At 34.4% G+C, this 20867-nt stretch overlaps 1 protein-coding gene across 1 annotated transcript; it reads left to right on the forward strand.

The window, feature by feature from the left end:
* The first annotated feature begins 1299 nt into the window (after nucleotides 1–1299).
* Nucleotides 1300–12509, forward strand: LOC124451604 (isoaspartyl peptidase/L-asparaginase-like). The gene is made up of 7 exons (XM_047002224.1): nucleotides 1300–1359; nucleotides 3595–3627; nucleotides 3706–3848; nucleotides 5734–5881; nucleotides 6017–6304; nucleotides 11542–11714; nucleotides 11820–12509. Exons 2-7 carry the CDS (start codon nucleotides 3612–3614, stop codon nucleotides 12015–12017), a joined length of 966 nt encoding a protein of 321 aa, XP_046858180.1. The 5' UTR covers nucleotides 1300–1359; nucleotides 3595–3611; the 3' UTR covers nucleotides 12018–12509.
* Nucleotides 12510–20867: the final 8358 nt, after the last annotated feature.

Consider the following 20867-nt stretch of genomic DNA (forward strand, 5'->3'; position numbering starts at 1 on the left):
AGATTATAATACACCGCCATTCCATAAATTCCAACTCAGTAAAACTTGACTAATATATGTTATCTCCCACTAATTTATCACGACATTGAGTTTTGTTTGAGATCATTAAACACATTTTTATCACGTAAACAAGATCATTGCACACAAGTTAACTAGAAATTAAGTAATCTGGAGCAAATTGTAAGTGAATTTCAGTTGAGCTGCAATGTAGATTATATTTATCTGTTTCTTTTCAATGTTAGCTACATTGCCACGAAATCTATATTATAGGTATATGAATGAGACATGCAAAGGCGTTCAAAAACTTAACATGCAATTTCTGCATGGTTAGTACGAACAATTTAAAATTTTCAATCCTTAACATAATATTTCTGAATTGATGAAAAGACTAATTATAAGACGCATTTTAAGATGCAAACTTTTTGTGTTTGCATGCTTCGGCACACGAGAATTTCACATAAAATATATGAACTTATATATCAAGAAAATGGCATTAGCTACAAATAGACAATCAGGTCGAAAGCTAATCGCATATTGATCATTCTAAGTTTACTATTAAATTCTAGAGGCAGTTTAATGTTGCTTATTGCTATGTAATAGTAACTATAAAACAAATACGTCGAAATGTACATAAATCTTTGTGAAGGTTTACTTTTCAGTGAACTTAACTGACTGGCGTTAAACGGTAATTACTGAAATAGCTCAGAAGATTGTAAATGCCTACTTTATAGCACTAAGTTAGAGACTATGAGAACAATTTTGTTTGATTTACAAGCAATCTTCTGGTACAATCTAGAAAATAAGTACAATAGAGTTTTCGATTGAGAAAACATACAAAAGAAACAAGTAAATTGCAAATTCTGAAATAAAGCAGTCCAGTTGCAATGTAAGACCACAACAACCACTAAAATTAACATCATTGATACTTATACTTGACACTTACATCATGTTTCCTAGCTCACTGATAAAAGGATCATAATTATCAAAACTATGAATATGAACTTTAAGATGCATTCCAAGGGGAGTTTTTTTGTGTTTCCTGTTTGGTAAGAAGAATAAGTTTTATTTGTACTCAAGATTTCGAAAGATGACAAACCCTTCAGACGAAAGAATAATTGAAAAGCCTGTGGTGAATATAATTGCAAACAATTTTATTAATTTTTACAACCAATGTAAAAATGAATATGTTGGAATTTGCATGAATTTTTCATGTAGCTATTATTTTCATTGTCTCACCACTATTATAAATTCATGAAGGAGTTATGTATATTCTGCAACTTAAACTAAATTTTATTTTAGTCTAACTGCGTTTAGGAAAACATTGTCGTTGATGGTAACTTTCATGGTGCTTACTTAAAGGTATGAATTTGAACATACAAAGCGTAAATATAGCTTTCAAATAAAAGCATTTTAAACAAGTGCTTGGGTGTTAATTTACAATTGGTGTCAAAATTCTTTTGAAGAAAACGCACATTTTCGCTGTTCTATAGTTGTTGTGGATTAAAAATAATGTCAGTTATCGAATATAATTTACTGATATTATTGCTTTGTTTTGCTGTTGCTAAATCTTCACAATTACATGACCTGTATTTTTTTTCACCTTTTCTCACAAAGCCGTATATATATATATATATATATATTTACATTATTCATATATTCTATAAGGAAAATATGCAAGATAGCTCTTACCCATCCTTCAGCAAACCAACGTGTACCGGAAAAAGGAAGCATGAATTAAAACACATCTATAAATACCAGCAATGAACTCAGCACTGGGGATTTGCTGAGCTGAGTTATTGTATCTTGTCTGTTTTAAGACATTATCTGAACGTGTTTATTAGATATTTCATTATTTGATCTCAGTTCAGCCTCAGTTCAGCCCAGAGTTGAAAATGCTTAATGTATAGTAAGACTAAATCAGCCCCTAAAACGTTTAAAATAAGTAAGTGGAGTATACTGATCAGCATCCTCTGTAGGTAAAACATCATCCATCTCCCTTAAACACCGAATCTGTGACTTGTAGCTTACAACTACGCCAACGGTAGACCCTACTTTTCAAATTGTCTTTTCTGCAGATCTTTGGTTTCTCAGAGTGGCATTATTGCTTCTTTGGTTGTCAGTTCCGGTATGTTCATCGGATTGATTTTCCAAAGTGCTACAACTAGGTCTGTCTCTTTTACCTTGAAAGTTGACGTTGCCTTGTTCTCCTGTCAATACGGACAATGAATGTAACAGTTGGCATATTACATGTATAATTCAAAACTGATAATACACTAACCATAAATTCATTACTATTTCAAATGAAAACAATGTTTAGATAAGATGTTTATATCTCCAGAAATATGTCTTTATGATGCTTCATGAAGAGTATGATACTTTGTTCACTCAACCGATCAATCGAACGCGTGTTTACATGTTTAGAAACAGGCAATATTCTACAACTGTAGTTTTGTTTCAACTATTTTCTTTATAACATTTTGATAGGATCTTATTACACATGATTCTGTGCGACTGCGATTAAATTATGTTTAATCTTTGAACGCGGAGTCATCGCAAAGAGCAAACGTTTAATTGTATTCTTGGTTAAACTCGCACAATGCGTATAAATTCTTTGTGATTTTGGACGTTCTGTTAAATCCACGCCGATTTTTATGTAATCACAAAAGCTCGAAAGAAATTAAATACACGTTTACATAACATCACCGGAGCACTGTGACCATAGAGAGTGCAAGAAAAGCAATATCAATCGATCGAACTGACTTAATACGGCAATACGGCAGGGTGAATCCATTTCATGTGTTTTTCGCTAAACAAGATATGTATAATTGATGCCAGTGATCACTCAATTTTACTATCTACTGTATTACGTTGTTTATGCCTCATATCTATTAGAATTCCTGAAGTTTAAAATCAAACAGAAACTTACAGAAGTTCCGAAAGGTTTTATAATGTTGTGATTGTACGCTCGCCTTCATTCCGTAAACTCCTCCCCCCCAGAATTGTTAACAGACAGACAGACACAAATCAAGATTTCACCAGTTTATAGGTAGGGGGGGAATGGGTCGATTCATGTGAAGAATAGTGTGCTGCTACGCTCATGCGTGGCAGCAATAAAAAACACGTTCTTCATCACGTGTGTGTAGCAGCCAATCGTATTAATAAAGTTTGAATTTGGATAGCTCGTTAAATTAATGAAGTACACGACTTCCCATGCAGTAAAAAGATAATATTTATATTTTTTTCACAGCTTGTTTAATTCTTGTATACAGTTCCAGGAACTGGCTCATTTTTGTTTTTTTCAATCTTACATGACCCCATTGAATTGGCGTTTTCAAGTCGACATCACTGAGTCATAATATTTTCACTGATTGAGTAATTCACACAACTAAAAACTCGCAAACGCTCTCAGAACTATTGCATAATTCGTACTTCGTGGATAATCTTGAATGCAAATGAGCTTGGATTTATGCGAGATCAGACAATTTTTCAAGCATATATAATTTACCTAAAGACAATTTCATTGATTAACACGAAGTTGACTATTTTTCTGACAAATTGACTATTATGTAGAGTCATTTTTATTGTATTTCACAGGTTCTTTGTAGAAAAGAATGGCTGAATTTTCAGGTAAATTGTTCATTTTCATGTAGCTTTATTACACAAGAATTACTAACAGTGATCTTAAATTGGATTGTTTTTTTTAAGATAAATCTCAAAAAAATATTGCACCGAGAATAGCTGTGCAAGTTAGCCCATCGTATTATGTTGTTGTGGGTAATATGCATTTGGAAACGCTGACTGATGCACTTACTGAAGCTTGTCGAAGTGGATATCATGTTCTCAGTGAGGTGTGTACAAATTTCTCTTTTAAAGTTTCAGGTAATACACAATAAGCTGTTCTTTTTAGAGCCTTTTAAACTCGTGACAATTTCCAAGGAGTTTTTGCAGGGCCGGATTAATATTACGTGAGGCCTGTGGCACATTTTCAGCGTGAGGCTCCCCAACCTTCCCACACGTTATAAAGTACTTTTAGTTCAGAGATACAAAATTATTAACTACCTTTTTTATTATATCTTCAGAAACCCAATTGCATTTGAGCTAAATTTAGTATATTTGGTGAAAAATCGCGATGCTGGTATAAAAATATACATTCCATATCCGACAGACATACCAAAATGTAAACATTTATCATTTTAAGTGCTTGAAATAGATAAAAAGTGTCTTACTCATACTGTAAAGGTCAAACTAACATTGGCTCAGTATTGGAGATTTGCGTCTAAAACTTAGTCGATATATGATGCCGGATTTAATCCAAAAATAACCGGTAAACGTTATGCCCACGTGACTTCTTCATTGCAAAATCGTTTATTAGTTATGAAATGGAAAGTTTTCGCACAAGTGTGGACTCCATGCTGACGAGTGCGAGGTTGTTCAATCGCTCCTGCCCGATGCTAGCTCTAATTTCGCTTTTAAGAAGCTTTAGCTTTGAGAATGAATTTTCTCCTGAACAGTTTAAGATCATCAAGCGTAGATAAGTCCTAAATGCGATCACAATATTAGAAAATACTGCCTCCAGATTGTTTACAACAATTAGACGGTAGGATCGTAATTCCATTGATTCCACGAACTGAAAGCCATCATCGTCATTCTGTCCGATCACAGACACTGACTCAATTTCTTTACTGTCAAATTCATTAGAGCAAAGAAATGGCAGTGATCATTTGAGAATCAGTTGTTTGAAATGATTCTTTAACAAAGTCAGTGTTCAAAAATATTTGAAAATTGAAACAGCTCGCCTACCAGGCAGACTTTCAGATCGTCAGAGTATGTATTTTGCAGATTAACGCACAATTGGTTAACTGCTCGTCACGCAAGTCGTTGAGCGTTCGTAAGAAACCAAATTTGACAGCAATTACTGAATATGCACCTATTCTTTTCTCCAATTTGTTTGCGATGCTGTCTACGATTACCAAAAATGTTCCCGTACGAACTCTGTCAAAAGGAGTTTGCAGCCGTTTTCAGATTCTGCTTCTGGATCATCGTAATGGCGATAACGTTAACTACTCGTCGGAATTCTTCTTTATAATGATAGCTTTTACTCAGAAGTTTCCCTTTTCTTTCGAATTCATCGAACTTGGTGCGTATTTTTCTAATAAAAATTACAAGGGACTCGTATATTGCGACTATTGAATTCAGATCTTGTATGGCAGATCTTGTTTGGCGATATTTAATGTTTATTCAAATGCAGTTTTCAAAAGCTCTTTGTCGACGAACAGTGACAGTGTGACTCTTAAAAGTTACTTTGAACAGCATTAAATAAAAACTCAGCGCATCAGCTCAGTGGTATTATTACAAGTATCAGATTATGAATATTTTCCTTGGCCAACTGCCACGCCTAGAGGCCCTTAATGCGTCAGATCTCCACATTCGCAAGGACCTTTTAGACGTTACGCAGGAAAAATGGGTATGCTTTTGTAAATATGGGTGTGGTACAGCAGAGCGCCAGGCCTTCATAAGCGTGAGGCCCGTGGCATATGCCGCATCTGCCACGTGGTTAATCTGGCCATGGGTTTTTGTAAATTATAACTTGTTAAATAAGCCAACATAAAACAAACATTGTCAATTTCCCATTTCCAATGCATTGCTTTTGCAGAATATGCGACAGGCAGAGATGCGTTGATTATATATATTTTTAAGCAAACATCAAATGCAAGTTTTTCTTTCAACCTGCAGGGTGGTGCCGCCGTGGATGCTGTTGAGAAAACTATAAGCTATCTTGAAGATTTATACTATTTTAATTGTGGTTATGGATCATTGTTAAATAATGACGAGGAGATTGAATGTGATGCAATGATAATGGATGGAACTACATTGAACACAGGTAATTATTAGTTTTATGTTACACACACATGCGCAATGAAATCTATACTTTTATTCCTCAAGTGCATTGTTTTCCACAGTTGATTGATCATATCAAAATTTTAAATTGACTTTAATTTTTTTAAAATTTTAACAGGTGCAGTTATGGCAGCTGATTGTTTAAAAAGTCCTGTCAAACTTGCTCGAAAAATAATGGAGGAAACCATGCATACCGCAATAGCAGGAGCTGGAGTTGAGAAAGTTGCTAGAAAACTTCAATTTCCAACCTTCACAAATGACGAGCTGAAGCATTCTGAAACAGCAGCCTTCAAACTCAAGTATGAAGAATTACCAAACTTTCTCAAGGAACAATTTGGTGGGTGGGATTCAGTCTCAGCTGTTGCAATGGACAAACATGGACATTTTGCATGTGCAAGTTCTACAGGTGAGTGGTTTTTATTATGACTGAAACTACTATTCTACGACTTCCAAAAAGTGGTACATTATTCATCGCCTAATAAAGTATTACATAAAATCACATTGACATATGCAGCAATCCTATTGCCCAAAAGAATGATTTTAAAAACTACTGATGCACGTTACTACTTCAAATAAATTGGCTTCACCTTTAAGTACAAAAATACTATCAAAAAGAGGCAATTATGTTTAAGTTAAGGTATAGTTTATCCCGGAAAGTTTTGAAGATATTTTACATCAGTCAGGGGCGGATCCAGTTATTTTCGTGACTGTTGGCAAATGTATACCAAAATAGTAAACCGGTACACATACAAGCGCTGTTTATAGAAAGTTTAAAAAAATAGCCCCCCGTCCAACAAGGTTTTTAAATCTACGCTCTCGGAGACGCAAATGAGTATCAGAAACTTGCTATTACATGCTATTGCATTCCAAAATCCTGAATTTGTGATAAAACACGATTTTCTCTGATATTTAGATCAGTTTTTACATAACTAACATCTTATTGATGTCACTAAACAAAAACGTACTAACTAGAAAATTAATTAGAAAGTTTATATCAATCTGGCAGCTTTAAAAATATATGAATACTGAAGCAGCAGAAAACACTTTATCTCCAAGTGTTGCCTATTTTAAAGGTAAAACTATTTTGATTTTTCTGGATCTTCATTGAATATATCCAACAACAGCATTCTTCGTGGATGTTTAAGTGCAAATTTTTGTACAATTAAGTCAATGTTGACTTTCATTTCACGATGTTCATTTAAAAGTGCTAGCGATTTTAACCATTCATCTTAGAGGCGGATCTTGGATTTTTCAAACATCAGTCATAAAACGTCGGAGGCACTCCGCACCTGGAGGGTCCTAGGCATTCTCCCCCTGGAAAATTTTGAATTTCAGAGCCTTGGAAATGCCATTTTCAGCATTTGCGTAAAGGCAACACATTTTGCCTATGTTTTTTACAAAAAAAATTGAAGTGAACAATACTTGAATGTTTTGCCAAATATTTAGGCTCTTTATCATGGCAAATATATTGCTCATTAGCATGTCTAAGAACATAAAATTTAATTTACAATAATGCTATTTCAAAAAAGATATTGTCTTTGAAACTTTCTACCAAGCTGTGAGGCCTAGACCCCCCATACAAACCTATCACGGTAAGAGAAAAATTTAAACGAACCATTTACACGATAGCAATCGGACTCCCTTATCGGTCCAGCTACCACGCTTATCGGTCGATATTATTCCAGATCGTCCACTGATCTAGCTATTGACTAATGGAATGGCTTGAATAAGCGTTCTTCAACTCCGTTATCGGTCAAACCTATCGAGCCATCCTGCTTATCAGTCAGCCAGTTAATATAATTCTAGATATGTTTTTATCTACTGATCTGTTTACTAAGGTTGTATTTGTACCTGGGTTGGTGTCGTCGTTAACAATGTAGTAGCAAGCATCATCTCGATGACCACGAAGAGTAATATTTTGTCGACCGCTTAATATAATGGCATCCATAATTGGCCGTAGGCGCTTTCTGTTTTTCTCAATCAGTTCTCTTTTTGCATTACAAATTTGCACATCAATTTCCATCTTCCTTTGTTCCATCACATTTTTAAAGTCGTCTGCTCGAACAGTAGCAGTTTTGTGCACCATCGATGACAAAGCATGGGAATTAAGCCTCTGCACTGTAGATCTAATGGGTAAAAGAGGAGAACTTTTTAATCTTTCAAGCTTACACAAGTTATGTGTTGTCTCACTACAAAAAGGACACAATTTATGCAAAAACCACCATTAACAGCTGCCGAGTAGACCAACCAACTGAGTTTCGACAGCCAACGATGCTGAAATCGGTTTTTCTTTCCATTAAAATAAACAAAAGGAAAGTCGTAGGTTTCACCCAGCTTCCAAACATTACACAAAAGATCATATTTAGCAGCATCAGAAAGTTTATTGCCACGGTTGACAAAGTTATATATATCATTAGAATGAGCATTCCTCTTTTCACTGTTGTTTGTGGAGTCAGGTTGGTTAGCTGTTGAGTTTTCCGAAGACAGATCTTCCACTTTAATGTTGATATTTACTGGATACTCTGTCTGATCGTGTGGTGTTACCGAATTTGATAATTTTCCCGTACAACAGGTGCTACTTCTTTTCTTTGAGAGTAAAATGTCCAAATTAGTTTGCTTTTGCTGCTGCTTAAGACTTGATTTCACATATAATGCAGGAAACTTTGCAACTGCTGTATTCAATATTTCTGTAGGTTTTTGGAGACATTATTTCATGTGAATTTCTTACTGAATCGAAAAGTTTATTTGAAAATACAAATAAAAATTGACATGCCTAACAGGAATCTTTAAATTTGATATTTTGACTTCACAATTTGAAAATTGCAGTTTCGAAAAGTCGCAAATCAGGTATTCTCGGTGAAAATGATTTGTACATTGCTTTTGAAGCAATTTTAACGCTTCAACTATTTCACATGATTTTGCTTGGCGGCAAAATATCTCTTCGATTTTCTCCAAAACTGTGGCCATATGCCCTATGCTACTGGTAAAAGCCGTTTATCGATGCATAAGCCGAAAAATTAGATTTTCTTTACATTAATCGTACAGCTTATGAAGTTATTTTGCGTATAGATTTAGATTTCGCAATAATTCAGGGGAAACTCTAGCTCACTGTTGCCAAACTATTGTCATCTGACAAGAATAGCGACTTTTGATTCACTGGCAGCACTGGACTGTTGCCCACCATGCTAAATTTAGCAACAAAAAGGCTGCTGACTGTTGCCTAAAAATCGTGTGAGCAGATCTACGAGCTCCTTCCGAAACCTAAAAAGATGTTCGGTGTACATTCGCACAAACCTCGTGAACTAATTAACCTATGCGGGTTCTTCCCTACAGCTAACACAAAAAATATATTATTTAAGTCATTCTGCGGATGAATATCAAAATATATTTGAAATGCCAGAAATATAATTACTGCAGCTTTGAGCTGAGTGATAGTAGCATACAGCCTAATATGTAACGCCAAGTGTGACTGTTGTCAAGGCAAGTTTGACAACACACTGGATCCGCCCCCTGCATCAGATCTAAAACTCTGTGTATCTATTCTAAAGTAGACGTCGGGGAAATGTAATCTATTGGTTAATTTCAGAAACTCTCCTTTTTCTTTTACACAGCTCTAATCTCCGAAAGTCCTAAGATTGCCTGCTTAAATTCCATTCCATTCTTCCATGATTTCCTTGTAATGTTAATCTTTTTTCATTTAAATGTTCTCAGTCAAATTCTACACATCTTTTCCTTGATCTGCCTCATCCTCTTGTTTCCACATTATCTTTAGTTCCATGACATTTCGCAATGATTTCTCCATGGGTCTTTTCATTTCATGTCTACACCATCTTAACCTTGCTTCTTTTCTCTTTTTAATAATGGTTAGCAGACAAAATCTTCTTATGATGTTGTTATTTTTTATTTGTCTTTCGATGATACTTCAACAATCATCTCTGCATCCGCATCTGAGTTATTTCCATCAAATTGTCCTTTCTTTCCCTAATTGCCCTGTATTCAACGCCATACAACAGCCCTCGTGTTAACTGTTCTGTAAATTTTACATTTTGGTTTAATGGAAGCTTTTCATCACAAATAATTCCTTTAACTTCTCTCCATTCTATCCACGTCCTGCTTTCCATGATCGTCCTTCAGCTTCTTTGACTAAGTCCAGGTATTTAATGTACTCAACTTGAAGTAGCTCTCTTCCTCTAGAATTTCCAACTTCTCAGTATGCATTTTAAAACTTTGTTCCAATCAAGGCTATATTATCCGTAAAAACTAGCTTCAACAGTGTTGCTTTTAAATATGCCGAAGCAGAAAGTGCCTAGTTCGGAAAATTGATGGACATTCACTTTATCTCAAACCGTCTGAGTCACCAAATGGCTTTCTTATATTTCTAAACACCTCTCATACATTGCTTTAGAATGTACTAAACACAAAATTTTGTAACCCTTTACTCCATCACGTTTGCTAGCACCTTGAATCTCACTTGAAGCAATTTTATTTCACTGAAATTTTTGATTTGGAATGGGTCTACTTTATCTATAAGAGTTCTGATCAGATATCTCATAGTCCATGCCCCCAAAATCAATTCCATGATTTTTTAAGCAACATTGTAGACATTCAATTCCTTCAATATCTTGTCCCTCAAATTGCTCCGTAGCGATTCAAGTGGGTCCTGTTCAAGTGTATTTTTGTTGTGGTTGACTGACTTTTTGACAACCTTAGCGGTAGTCATCTTCAGTGTAAAACAAAAAAAAACATGCCCGAGCAAAGAACATATTTTTATATTGAGGCTCAGATTCTATTCCGAAATCATTCGAATTTGATTTAGCCAATTCTTAAACTAGATCTGTTTTAAAAAAATGTCTGCAAATTTTCTTATGAGTGATAACCTAGTACCTTGAATTTTTCAAGGTTTACTTAGCATTCTTTACATAGCATTCCAAAAAGACGCGGTTTCAAAAGAGCTGTTTCGAAAAGACCGACTTGATTTATTTATTTTTTTTTTGACTCTGAAGATGACTACCGCTAAGGTTGTCGAAACGTCAGTCAACAACAACAAAAACAGTCCTTCTCAGGACTATACAAACCTGGACGATCTAAATTTACAAACATGTAACAATTGTCCTGGGCTTAAACCATTTACTATAATTTTTAAAATCTTAAATAGTTTCTTCAATTCCTCCATAAAAAATTCTCTCTTTCATCCCGTCACATGTGTTACACATGTTTCAGTTTATTTCTCTTTATAGCTATTTTCAATATCTTATTTTCCGATTCTTCCGTTTCTAGGATTTCATATCACAATTTTCAGGTTCCTTCTTTGGCTTTTGCCACAACTTGTTTTGCCTCTTTCTTCCACTTCCTGTACACCGAGACCATCGTTCAAACCTTTGCACGCTTTCTCTTTTTTCGTTTATCGCAGTCTGATCCTCATCCATTACCACATCGCGTCTTTCAAATAACAGTTTTATTTTGATTTGCACATACTACTACTGCAGATTCATGCAACACTTCCCACATTGAACCTAACATCTCATTCCCAGTTTGCTCTTTCCACTTTTTCTTCCTGTATCGCTAATTCACAGACACAAAAATAAAAATATTTCGTAACACAATGCAAGCAGCTTTTATGCTAATTTTGTTTCAATTCATCAGGTGGCCAACCAGGAAGACTGAAAGGTAGACTTAGCGACGCCTGTACGGTTGGTTGTGGTGGATACGCTAATGAATATGGCGCTGCAACGGCTGGTGGATATGGAGAGGCAGTAAGAAAAATGACATTAGCCAGACAGGTAGTGTTCAACATGGAGTCGGGACAAGATGCTCAGGTAAGCACAAGCTATATAAATTCAAACTCAATGCAGGGATATTTTACGATGCCTGTATGTCAGAAAAGAATGAAATAATCTAGAAACTTATTTTGTACTGTATAGAACTCTGTTAAGAACGCAGTGGAAAAAATGAAGGAGCGCTTACCAAAGAGAGGTTTTGGTTCTGCCATTGCAATCGATCGAAATGGTAATATTGGCATTCATAATACATCATCCATAATTTGGTTTAAAAATGAAGGTGGAAACGAATTGCAGGGCACATTAATAAAGCCAAGAAAAGTCAACAGTACGCCTGAATAGAAGAAAGGCAATTTTCCAGGAGCCAATGCATATTTCATTATATATTTTCAGTTTGTAGTCTGTAGCGTTCTTATACCATCACTTCATAACCACGACAAGCTCAAAATTTATCAAAGGCACTTGAAATAAAAGAAGGATTGACTTATTTTCAGAGAAAATCTTTAAATTTCCACGAAATTTATCGAACTTCTCAAAAAACTTGCCATGTTAAAACTTTGCTCAAGAATAATTGCACATTACTATTAACTAGTCATAATAAATTCAATTGTTTAAGAAATAAGTCTAATGCACTTACGATTTTCAAATCAAAAAAATATAACTCATCTTCACCACAGAAAAAAATAGCATTTAGTTGTTCGTGAATCACGTTGCCTTCTATTTAGAAACAAGTTAATTCCACAAAGATTGTATGTTAAGCTGGCTCTTAAATAACGATAGTCCTTTAAGGATCATATCAAGAAATGAATTACAATGTTTAGCACATACCACCTACATTTGGTGATTTGGTGTGCGGTCAAAATTTTCCAAGTAATCAGGCAAAGAAGCCTTGCTTACAACTTTCCCTCATTTAAAAATGAAAAGTGCTTGTCCAATAAAGAAAATACAATATTCGAATGTAAGATAATAATATTTTCTAAAAAATACGAATGTTACTATCTGCGGAAACAGTGCGTTAATATCTTAATGGCAATGGAGTTTGCTTCTCCTCCGAATTCGACCTTAACAACAGTTGCTATGGTTGTGAAACCGGTGATTAGACTCGCCGCTGAAAATGTTAGAATGTTTGACAACACTGTAAACAGTAAACAAATCAAGTCGGTCTTTTCGAAACAGCTCTTTTAAAATCGCATCTTTTTGGAATGCTATGTAAACCTTGAAAAGTTCAAGCTCCTAGGTTATCACTCATAAGAAAATTTGCAGACATAAAAATATTTACTTTGCTCGAGCACGAGCCTTTTTTCTAGTTTTTCTGCACTGAGTCAGACCTTAAGTAGAGTTTAGAAGTCCAATGAAATGCTTATTTAACACAATGGTTTCAAGAAAAGCTGAACGCTAACAAGGTTTCTTCTGCAATGTAATACTTTGATGTACGCCGGCTGTGAAAACAGTTATTTGTTATGACATTGCAAGATTGACAATTTTGTTTTCAAAATGCCAAAATTTACTTCTTCTGTACGTCATGTATAAAATTTGTATCATCGACGAACAGCTTGTCAATAGAGAATGTGTAACCATTGTCAACGAATCGCCTTTGTGCTACAGTTAAATACTTATAAGTTAAATGCACTATTATATGTGCAAATATTGTGGTGCATATGTGAAGATTGGCTGTAGAAGTAATTTAAAATGAAAATCCTCAAAATTTATAAAACGATTACAAAATCAGCTGGTTGAAATGAACTTCAAACTAGGGGCCTGTTCATAAGAACCTAGTTAGGTAGACCTTCCCCTCACCGAGCCAATTATTCCTTCGCTTTCGTGTGACAAATTCAATTCCGTTTGGCAAGGCAAAAAGGAAAACAATAAAAGTCCGTTGGTGCCTATGTTCTGAATATCATAATTTTATTTCGGAAAGCGGGCTAGCTGAATTTAGGTGGAAAATGTTTCATATGATAGAAGGCTGACTTTGGCAACTGGATCAGTCTGCTATATCATATGAACACGTGAATTTTAACAATAAATTCATGGCTAAGCAAGATCGTAAGAAACGTTGTGAGATGTCTCGCTAATAGGGTTTGCATGAGCTGGTCCTAAAGCGTGTACTTGCATCGCGCAAGATATAAATGACGTATATAAGCATGATATTAATTTGCATACTATCTCAAAAAAAAGATAGAAAGCCAAAAATGGATGAAAGGCGAAAGCCGAGTTTTATGTTCTTCAATTAAATATCAATACATTGGCATTCCATAAAAGTCCACCTTAGTAAAACGTAACTAAGTTATGTTGTCTCCCATTAATTAGTCACGACATTGACTTTTGTTTAAGATCAAGAACACGATCTTGTTTGATCTTTAAACGTTCCACTTGTAGAATCCAGAAAATGATTTGAACTAAATATTTTATTCATCACGCAAGTATATAAATCCGTACCACAAAAGTAAAACAAAAATTAAGTAGTTGAAAATGTAAGTAAACAGTTGAGTTGCATTGAATTGGTTATGGTCATCAGTTCCTTTTCAATGTTAGCTAGATCACTAAAAGATCAATATATTATAAATATATAGGAATATATCAATGAGACACATGCAAGGCTTTAAACAAATATAACATGCATTTTGTGTATCATTGGCATGAACAATGAAAAATATGTTCATCCTAAATATAATATTTCTGAATTGATAATTGAAAAATATGAACCAAATTTGTAATTAAAGAACGACGTATTCATTACTTGAAAGCTTTCGCGAATCACGCATCAACTTAATGACAATCACAATCTAGAAAGACTGCTCATTGAAAAATTTGCAATTTTTCCCTCCTTAATTTAGCTTTCAAAGTATTTCATATGAGCCTTTAAAAATGACAATATAAATTGAAAGCCTTAGGTGAATACAATTAAACGCAATTTCATTATTTTTCGTAATCAATCGAAGAAAAAAAATTTGTTGGAAAGTGGCTAATTTGCACCAGGTATATATTACTTTAATTATCTCATTAATTATTAAGCCCTTAACGACCCAGTGCGAGGTCTTTACGGAGAAATAACGGACCGACAAAAATACCAACGAGCACATCTTTGGTCTATTTGATTCAGTCTCAGCTGTTGCATTGGACAAACATGGAAATTTTGCGTGTGCAAGTTCTGCAGGTGAATGGTTTGTATTATGATTGAAAATGCCATTCTTTTCCGAATTCTCAAATATTAATATATTTTCACCTTAGTTTTAACGTCAAATAAAGTATTATCTGCATTTACATAAAGAAAAGCTGTTTGTTTCCCTTGATCTTAAGATGCATGATATTTCGATTTTGTTCCTTTTGTTCCTCTGCTATCCATGATCGTCCCACATGCTTCATAACTAAGCACGGGTAATAAAAATCCTCTTCTTGAACAACCTCTCTGCCATTCGTGTCATTTATTTCCTCCTTTGTTATGCAAATCGAACTATATCCTAATTCGCAAACACTATTTCGTACGGTATTGCCTTTTCCATAAAACCAATAAATGTATTTAGAACTAAGATGAACAGAAAAGTGCGAAGTACTTACTTTTTATGAATGGCAACTTTATCTCAAACTCTTTCGCATTGCTGAAGGGCATTCGTTTCTTTATTGACACTTTCTCATACGTTGCTTTTACTACCATTTTTTCAGAATTCTTCCTTTTCTTGTACATCAGAAGACCACGTCTCTGAGCACTCGGACGAAGAATTTCATTTGCACTTGTCCAAAAATAAACATTGCATGTAGTATTCTTCGTTCTAGTCAAAAATCATGCTGGTCATTTTCTATCGTCACAATCTTTCTTAATTTTACTGTCCATTATCTTCTTTAGCAACTTTAACCCCGCCTTTTTTGGCCTGTGAAGTCTCTTTTAACTATATAAATCCTTATCAGATAACTTATAGTTCAAGTCATCATAACTGTTTCCTCTTATGATTTTGTAAACAACACTGTTAACTATTTTCTCCTTAAAACTGCACCAACCTTCCAAGAGCTCTGCAATTATTCCAGTAGGTCCCGCTGCTTTACATTGTGTTTTTCCCAAACTGCCTTTTACTTGCTCGGCCAAAGCCAAAAACTCAATTTGGCGCAAATATACCACTTCAATTTCTTCCACGTCATCTTATTCATCTTCTATGTTCAATAACATTTGAAAGTATTATTTTTTCCTTTCCTAATCGAGAATGGGAATTTTTCTATTATTGTCTTTCAATACTCTTTCAACTTTACTTATATGTGTAGCTATTTTATATATCTTACCTTCTCTTCTTTTGTTTCTACATTTTGAAGTTACTCTTTCCAAGCTCCCTCTTTTCTTCTTGCAACTACACATTTTGAAGTTACTCTTTCCAAGCTCCCTCTTTTCTTCTTGCAACTACACATTTTGCCTATTACTTTAACTTCCTGTGTCTACCTGATTTCTTAGACCATCTATGAAAGTTTATTACACTGTCTGTTTTTCATTTATCCAATCAATGCAAGCACATTTTAAGCAAATTTATTTTGTTTCAATTCACCAGGTGGCCAACCAGGAAGACTGAAAGGTAGACTGAGCGAGGCATGTACGGTTGGCTGTGGTGGATAAGCTAATGAATATGGCACAGCAACAGCTGGTGTTTATAGAGAGGCAGTACAAAAAATGACATTAGCAAGACAAGTAGTTTTTAATTTAGAGTCGGGACAGGATGATCAGGTAACTACAAGCATATCAATAAGAATTCAATCCGCGATATTTTACGACATTTGAGTATCATAAAGGAATGAAATAATTTCCACACTTATTTTTCACTACTTAGAGCTCTGTTAAGAACGCAGTACAAAGAATGAAAGATTGCTTACACAATACAGGTTATATGTTTCTGCAATTGCAATTGATCGGAAAGGTAATATTGACATACATAGTACATCCATAAGTTGGTCAAGAATTGCAGGTGGAGGCGAATTGTGTGGTGCAATAATAAGACCAAAAAGAAATCAACAAGCATGACTAAATATAATACAAAAATGGCTTAAGATCGTAATGGGAGTATTTTGCCATAAATGTTCTTTAGAAAGTTTTGATCAACAGCGTAAATATCAGCAAAATGGAGCTTCTGTACTTTACTTAGACATAAACATGATCCACTCCTGGTTTCAGAACATTTTGCCCAAATTCAAGGGCATCTTAGGAAACTATTGGTAATATGACTTTTGTTTTTAGTTGCTTGCCGTCATTACAAAATCTGCTTGAAACTCCAACATATTCTTCTACTCTTTTGATAATTCAAAGTTGAGCTTTACAAGCGCTTTATGGGCACAAGTAGCAAGGCTTCACGTGCCGTCCCTGATTTCGACTGATTGCTACAACACGCGCAACACTTCCAAACTTCCAGCCCGAGTTTGGATCGCCCCCTGGCGCGACAAGATATGATGATGATGATGATGACAAGCGCTTTATGAAGATAGATTACGAGTTCGAGCTCTTGAGTCATTGTTTTCAACTATTTTTTTTTCTCTGGTTTAGTAATGCAAGTTGTGTTCCAGTTGAAGGTCATCCTCCCTCGTCGTTGTCTCCACATAATTAACCTTAATTTCCTTAATAATTTCGTATACAAGAACTTTAATTCCTTGTTTGAATAAATTATCGAAAATACTAGATAAATTAACTGTTGTCTCTCAATCGGTCATGCAAGAATTGGATTTATAAATATGAAGGGCATCTTTTGTGACGAAACAAACGAGAGCCAATTCACCCATGCCAGATTGCTAGACATAGTAAACCTATGGCTTTGCGTCAACTGTGGACTTATGTCACAAGCTTGACGTAAGAACATTCACACTTAATATAAAAGAGTTGATTCATACAAAGAAATCTTCAAAATTATTATGATCTGATTAGATATTCTAATAATGACAAATCAAATGAAAATTTTTATCAAGGGAATTACAGAGATTTTCTTTAAAGCGATTGCACCTCTTTCCAGATAAATTAATAAATTGAGCAGAAATCTTTTTTTCTACTTCACCGATTTGTCTTTTTTTTTTTCTTAGAGCAAAACGCAGCAAGGTCTATTTATATTGTGCTGCATAGGCTTTTTTGAAGTGATTACAAAGCTGCCAGCATCTTTAAATCCACCATTCAATTCAACCATCTACAAATCCACCATATTTGTGAAAAATCCTTTGCTTGAGAAGTTGAGGTAGTTGGGTTGGCTCATCACATCGTTTGTTGACACAATATATTTAAGAGCAAGCTTTATCGATCGTAGACACTCACATTACTCTGCAAATGATGACGACTTGCATGTAATATCTCCAATTGACAAATGCAGTTTTTTCTCACACTCTTCCATAAACTTTCAATCCTGCAGCTTGAGAGGTTTGGTCATTTGCCTATTTAATAATCGCGACTTAAATTTACTTTTTTCTTAGGGAGGTTTATACGTCTGGCAGTGGCTGATCCTTTCTAATATAAATAAAATGCTGCAGGTTACAGCCGTAATTTTACAAATTTAAGTGTTTGTCCTCAATATGAAAATTAGCTGGCAGCTCTTCTCCTTGGTGTCTTGACATTGTTAACTCCTTCCATGTTAAGAACAGGGTATTTATTTACTGTGAATCGACGCATCCTCATATACATATGATACTTGACTCATGTTTCTAAAGTTGCGTTTTTCTTGTTTTTTATCAGTCGAAATTTTTTGTTGACGAAAATCTCATATCTAATGGTGTTTTGAGTCTGGTTAGCACTTTTCCTTTTACGACAGTCATTAAATGTTATTCCTCTCTCCTTTGTTAATTTATTCTTGAAAAACTCCTCTCTTATCAGTTACATTAATTTTTATTTAATTAGACTAAGAGAGCAGTCACATTCTTCTGCGAAATCAGATTTGTCAAAACTTCGTCTTTCCATGACATAAATACACTTTGGTAAGACACATATGGTTTTCCGCTTGTAGTGTATTTACTTTCTTTAAGGTATTGATTCAGCTGCAACTTTATGATTATTGCATGTTTGTAGATCTCAATCAATTCAAATTAGCTAATACAGTCATGACGTGTTCTGTGTTTGTGTCGATTGATGTTTTAGTAAGGATATGGTTTCACAACAAAACGTCAGTCAGCACCATATAAAGATACTCATGGGTTTGCTAAATTTTACTACTTTTTTATGACAGTTGTCACTCTGAAATTTAGTTTCCCGCTAACTTTTGAGCAAAAAATTGACTGATGACGAATTTTTACACTGGCGACATATTTTTTTTAACTTTGTAATTTTTCTAATGTTCAATTTGAATAAAATTAAAGCGCCTTTTGCCACTTTGGTGCACATCTTTCTTTCGTACTTTCGCAAAAACAATTTCACAAGACCTCCTTAATTATATACACATAATAATTTTAAGCATTTACTGCTTCTTAACGATGATAAAAGCACTTGCTTGGCTTTACTTAGACGAAAAGATCTGTTGCTCGGTTTCATTTTATCATTCGAATCCTCATGCATTCTCGCTTTGCTTTCTTTCATTAAATCTCAACATGAAAAGGCATTAAAAAATTTTTCATTTCTAACATATCATTGGCTGAAGTTCAACTTAAACATCCTAGCTACCAAATCGTTGCATGCACACAGTGAGTCTAAACGGCTAAATAAATGCTAACCTTCATTGATCTGAAAATACTATATTTTTAGGTCGTTGAAAACTATAGCAAATGTAATAGAATCCGAGTTTTGAAAATCGTACAGATTATTTTATTTCTGTTCATCGTTTTGTGGGCATCAAATACAAGAAGTGTTGCTTTGTTTACTGACATCAGCGTCATCAATGGTTTGCAGGAAAAAAATCATGTTTATTTATAAATGTTGATTAAGCACTATTAAATTGAGAGTGTTATGAATAATCACGTTAGTTTAATACTTGAGTTTTTGTTCTGACACCTAACTTATAAACGAATTTCAGACACATTGACCATCCTCCTAAATGACCTATTTCTTCTATGCACCAATTAAAAAAAATGAGTGAAAGAGAAGTTGCTAGAACTGTTTTCTATTGACGAAAATGAAAAAAAAGTTAACAAAAATAAGCAAAACAGTTGGGATGATGAAATAAACTGTTGATTATGATGTTGAGAGTCACAGAAAGTCATGATGCCATTTTTTGCAGAACACTTACATGATTTTTCTTAAATGCACAACCATTAATCGTATTGACTCTTTTTCTTTAAGAGAATCAAGTTAAAAACATGCAATTATTAATCACACAATCCCCTCTATTAGTCCCAAGTGACTTATAAATCCATACATCAAAATTAAGAAAATCTGTTGTACTGCCAGGGGAAAAGTCAAAAGAGTGACAAAGTTTATTGAACATCTGAAGAAATGCAACGTAGATCCGGGACAACCTTGTGTTTATATACCAGTTAACATTTCTTCTGGATATTGAATTTTGTGACCTTGACATGACAGACTGTTTCTATTTTAACAATGTTTTGTTAAAGTTTTAATCTATTCACTATAATACATCATACCTATACGAAAAAGTTTGACAAAAACCAACTTTCTCATTTTAAAAGGCAAAAATGCAAATTTGCCATTTTTGACGCTTTTTTTAGCTTTTGCGTTGGAATTTGCATAAACGCAGAGACTTTACTAAGAGACTAGTTTGCAATCAACAATATTTGTTAGTAATAATGTAGGTTACTCATGCTTGAAAGAACAATTCTAGCGTTTAAAAATTGCTTAAATTTTAAAATGCTTTCGCACCGTCAAGCCAAGTTTTTTGGACTTCACTTGCAATAAAAACTTTGTTTTGTATGAACTCAAAGATGCCCACACGAGTTTCTTTAAGATTAAGATTGTACATTGTGGCGATCAACAAGATGACGTCACTCTAAGTCTATATTGATAAGACATGTACAAAACAGATTGAAGACATTTTGTACGCTGCTCATCATTAAAACAAATCAGACAATAGGCGGAAGCCGGCATAATTGCGCTGTCTATTTTAGCATGTTTAAAATCACCCTTTCTGCAAAATTTTAATGATGCTGTGAACTCAAACAGTAAATCCGAACAAAATAATAAAAAAATTAAAGCACTAACATGCATGACGAAAACAATTGACTGTTTTAACTCAGTCAATGTTTTGACAATACTGCTAATTAATGTGGATCACCAGGATTATATAACATTAACAATATAAAACA

Source organism: Xenia sp. Carnegie-2017, unplaced genomic scaffold, assembly GCF_021976095.1.
Source record: "Xenia sp. Carnegie-2017 unplaced genomic scaffold, XeniaSp_v1 HiC_scaffold_13, whole genome shotgun sequence".
Lineage (NCBI taxonomy): Eukaryota > Metazoa > Cnidaria > Anthozoa > Malacalcyonacea > Xeniidae > Xenia > Xenia sp. Carnegie-2017.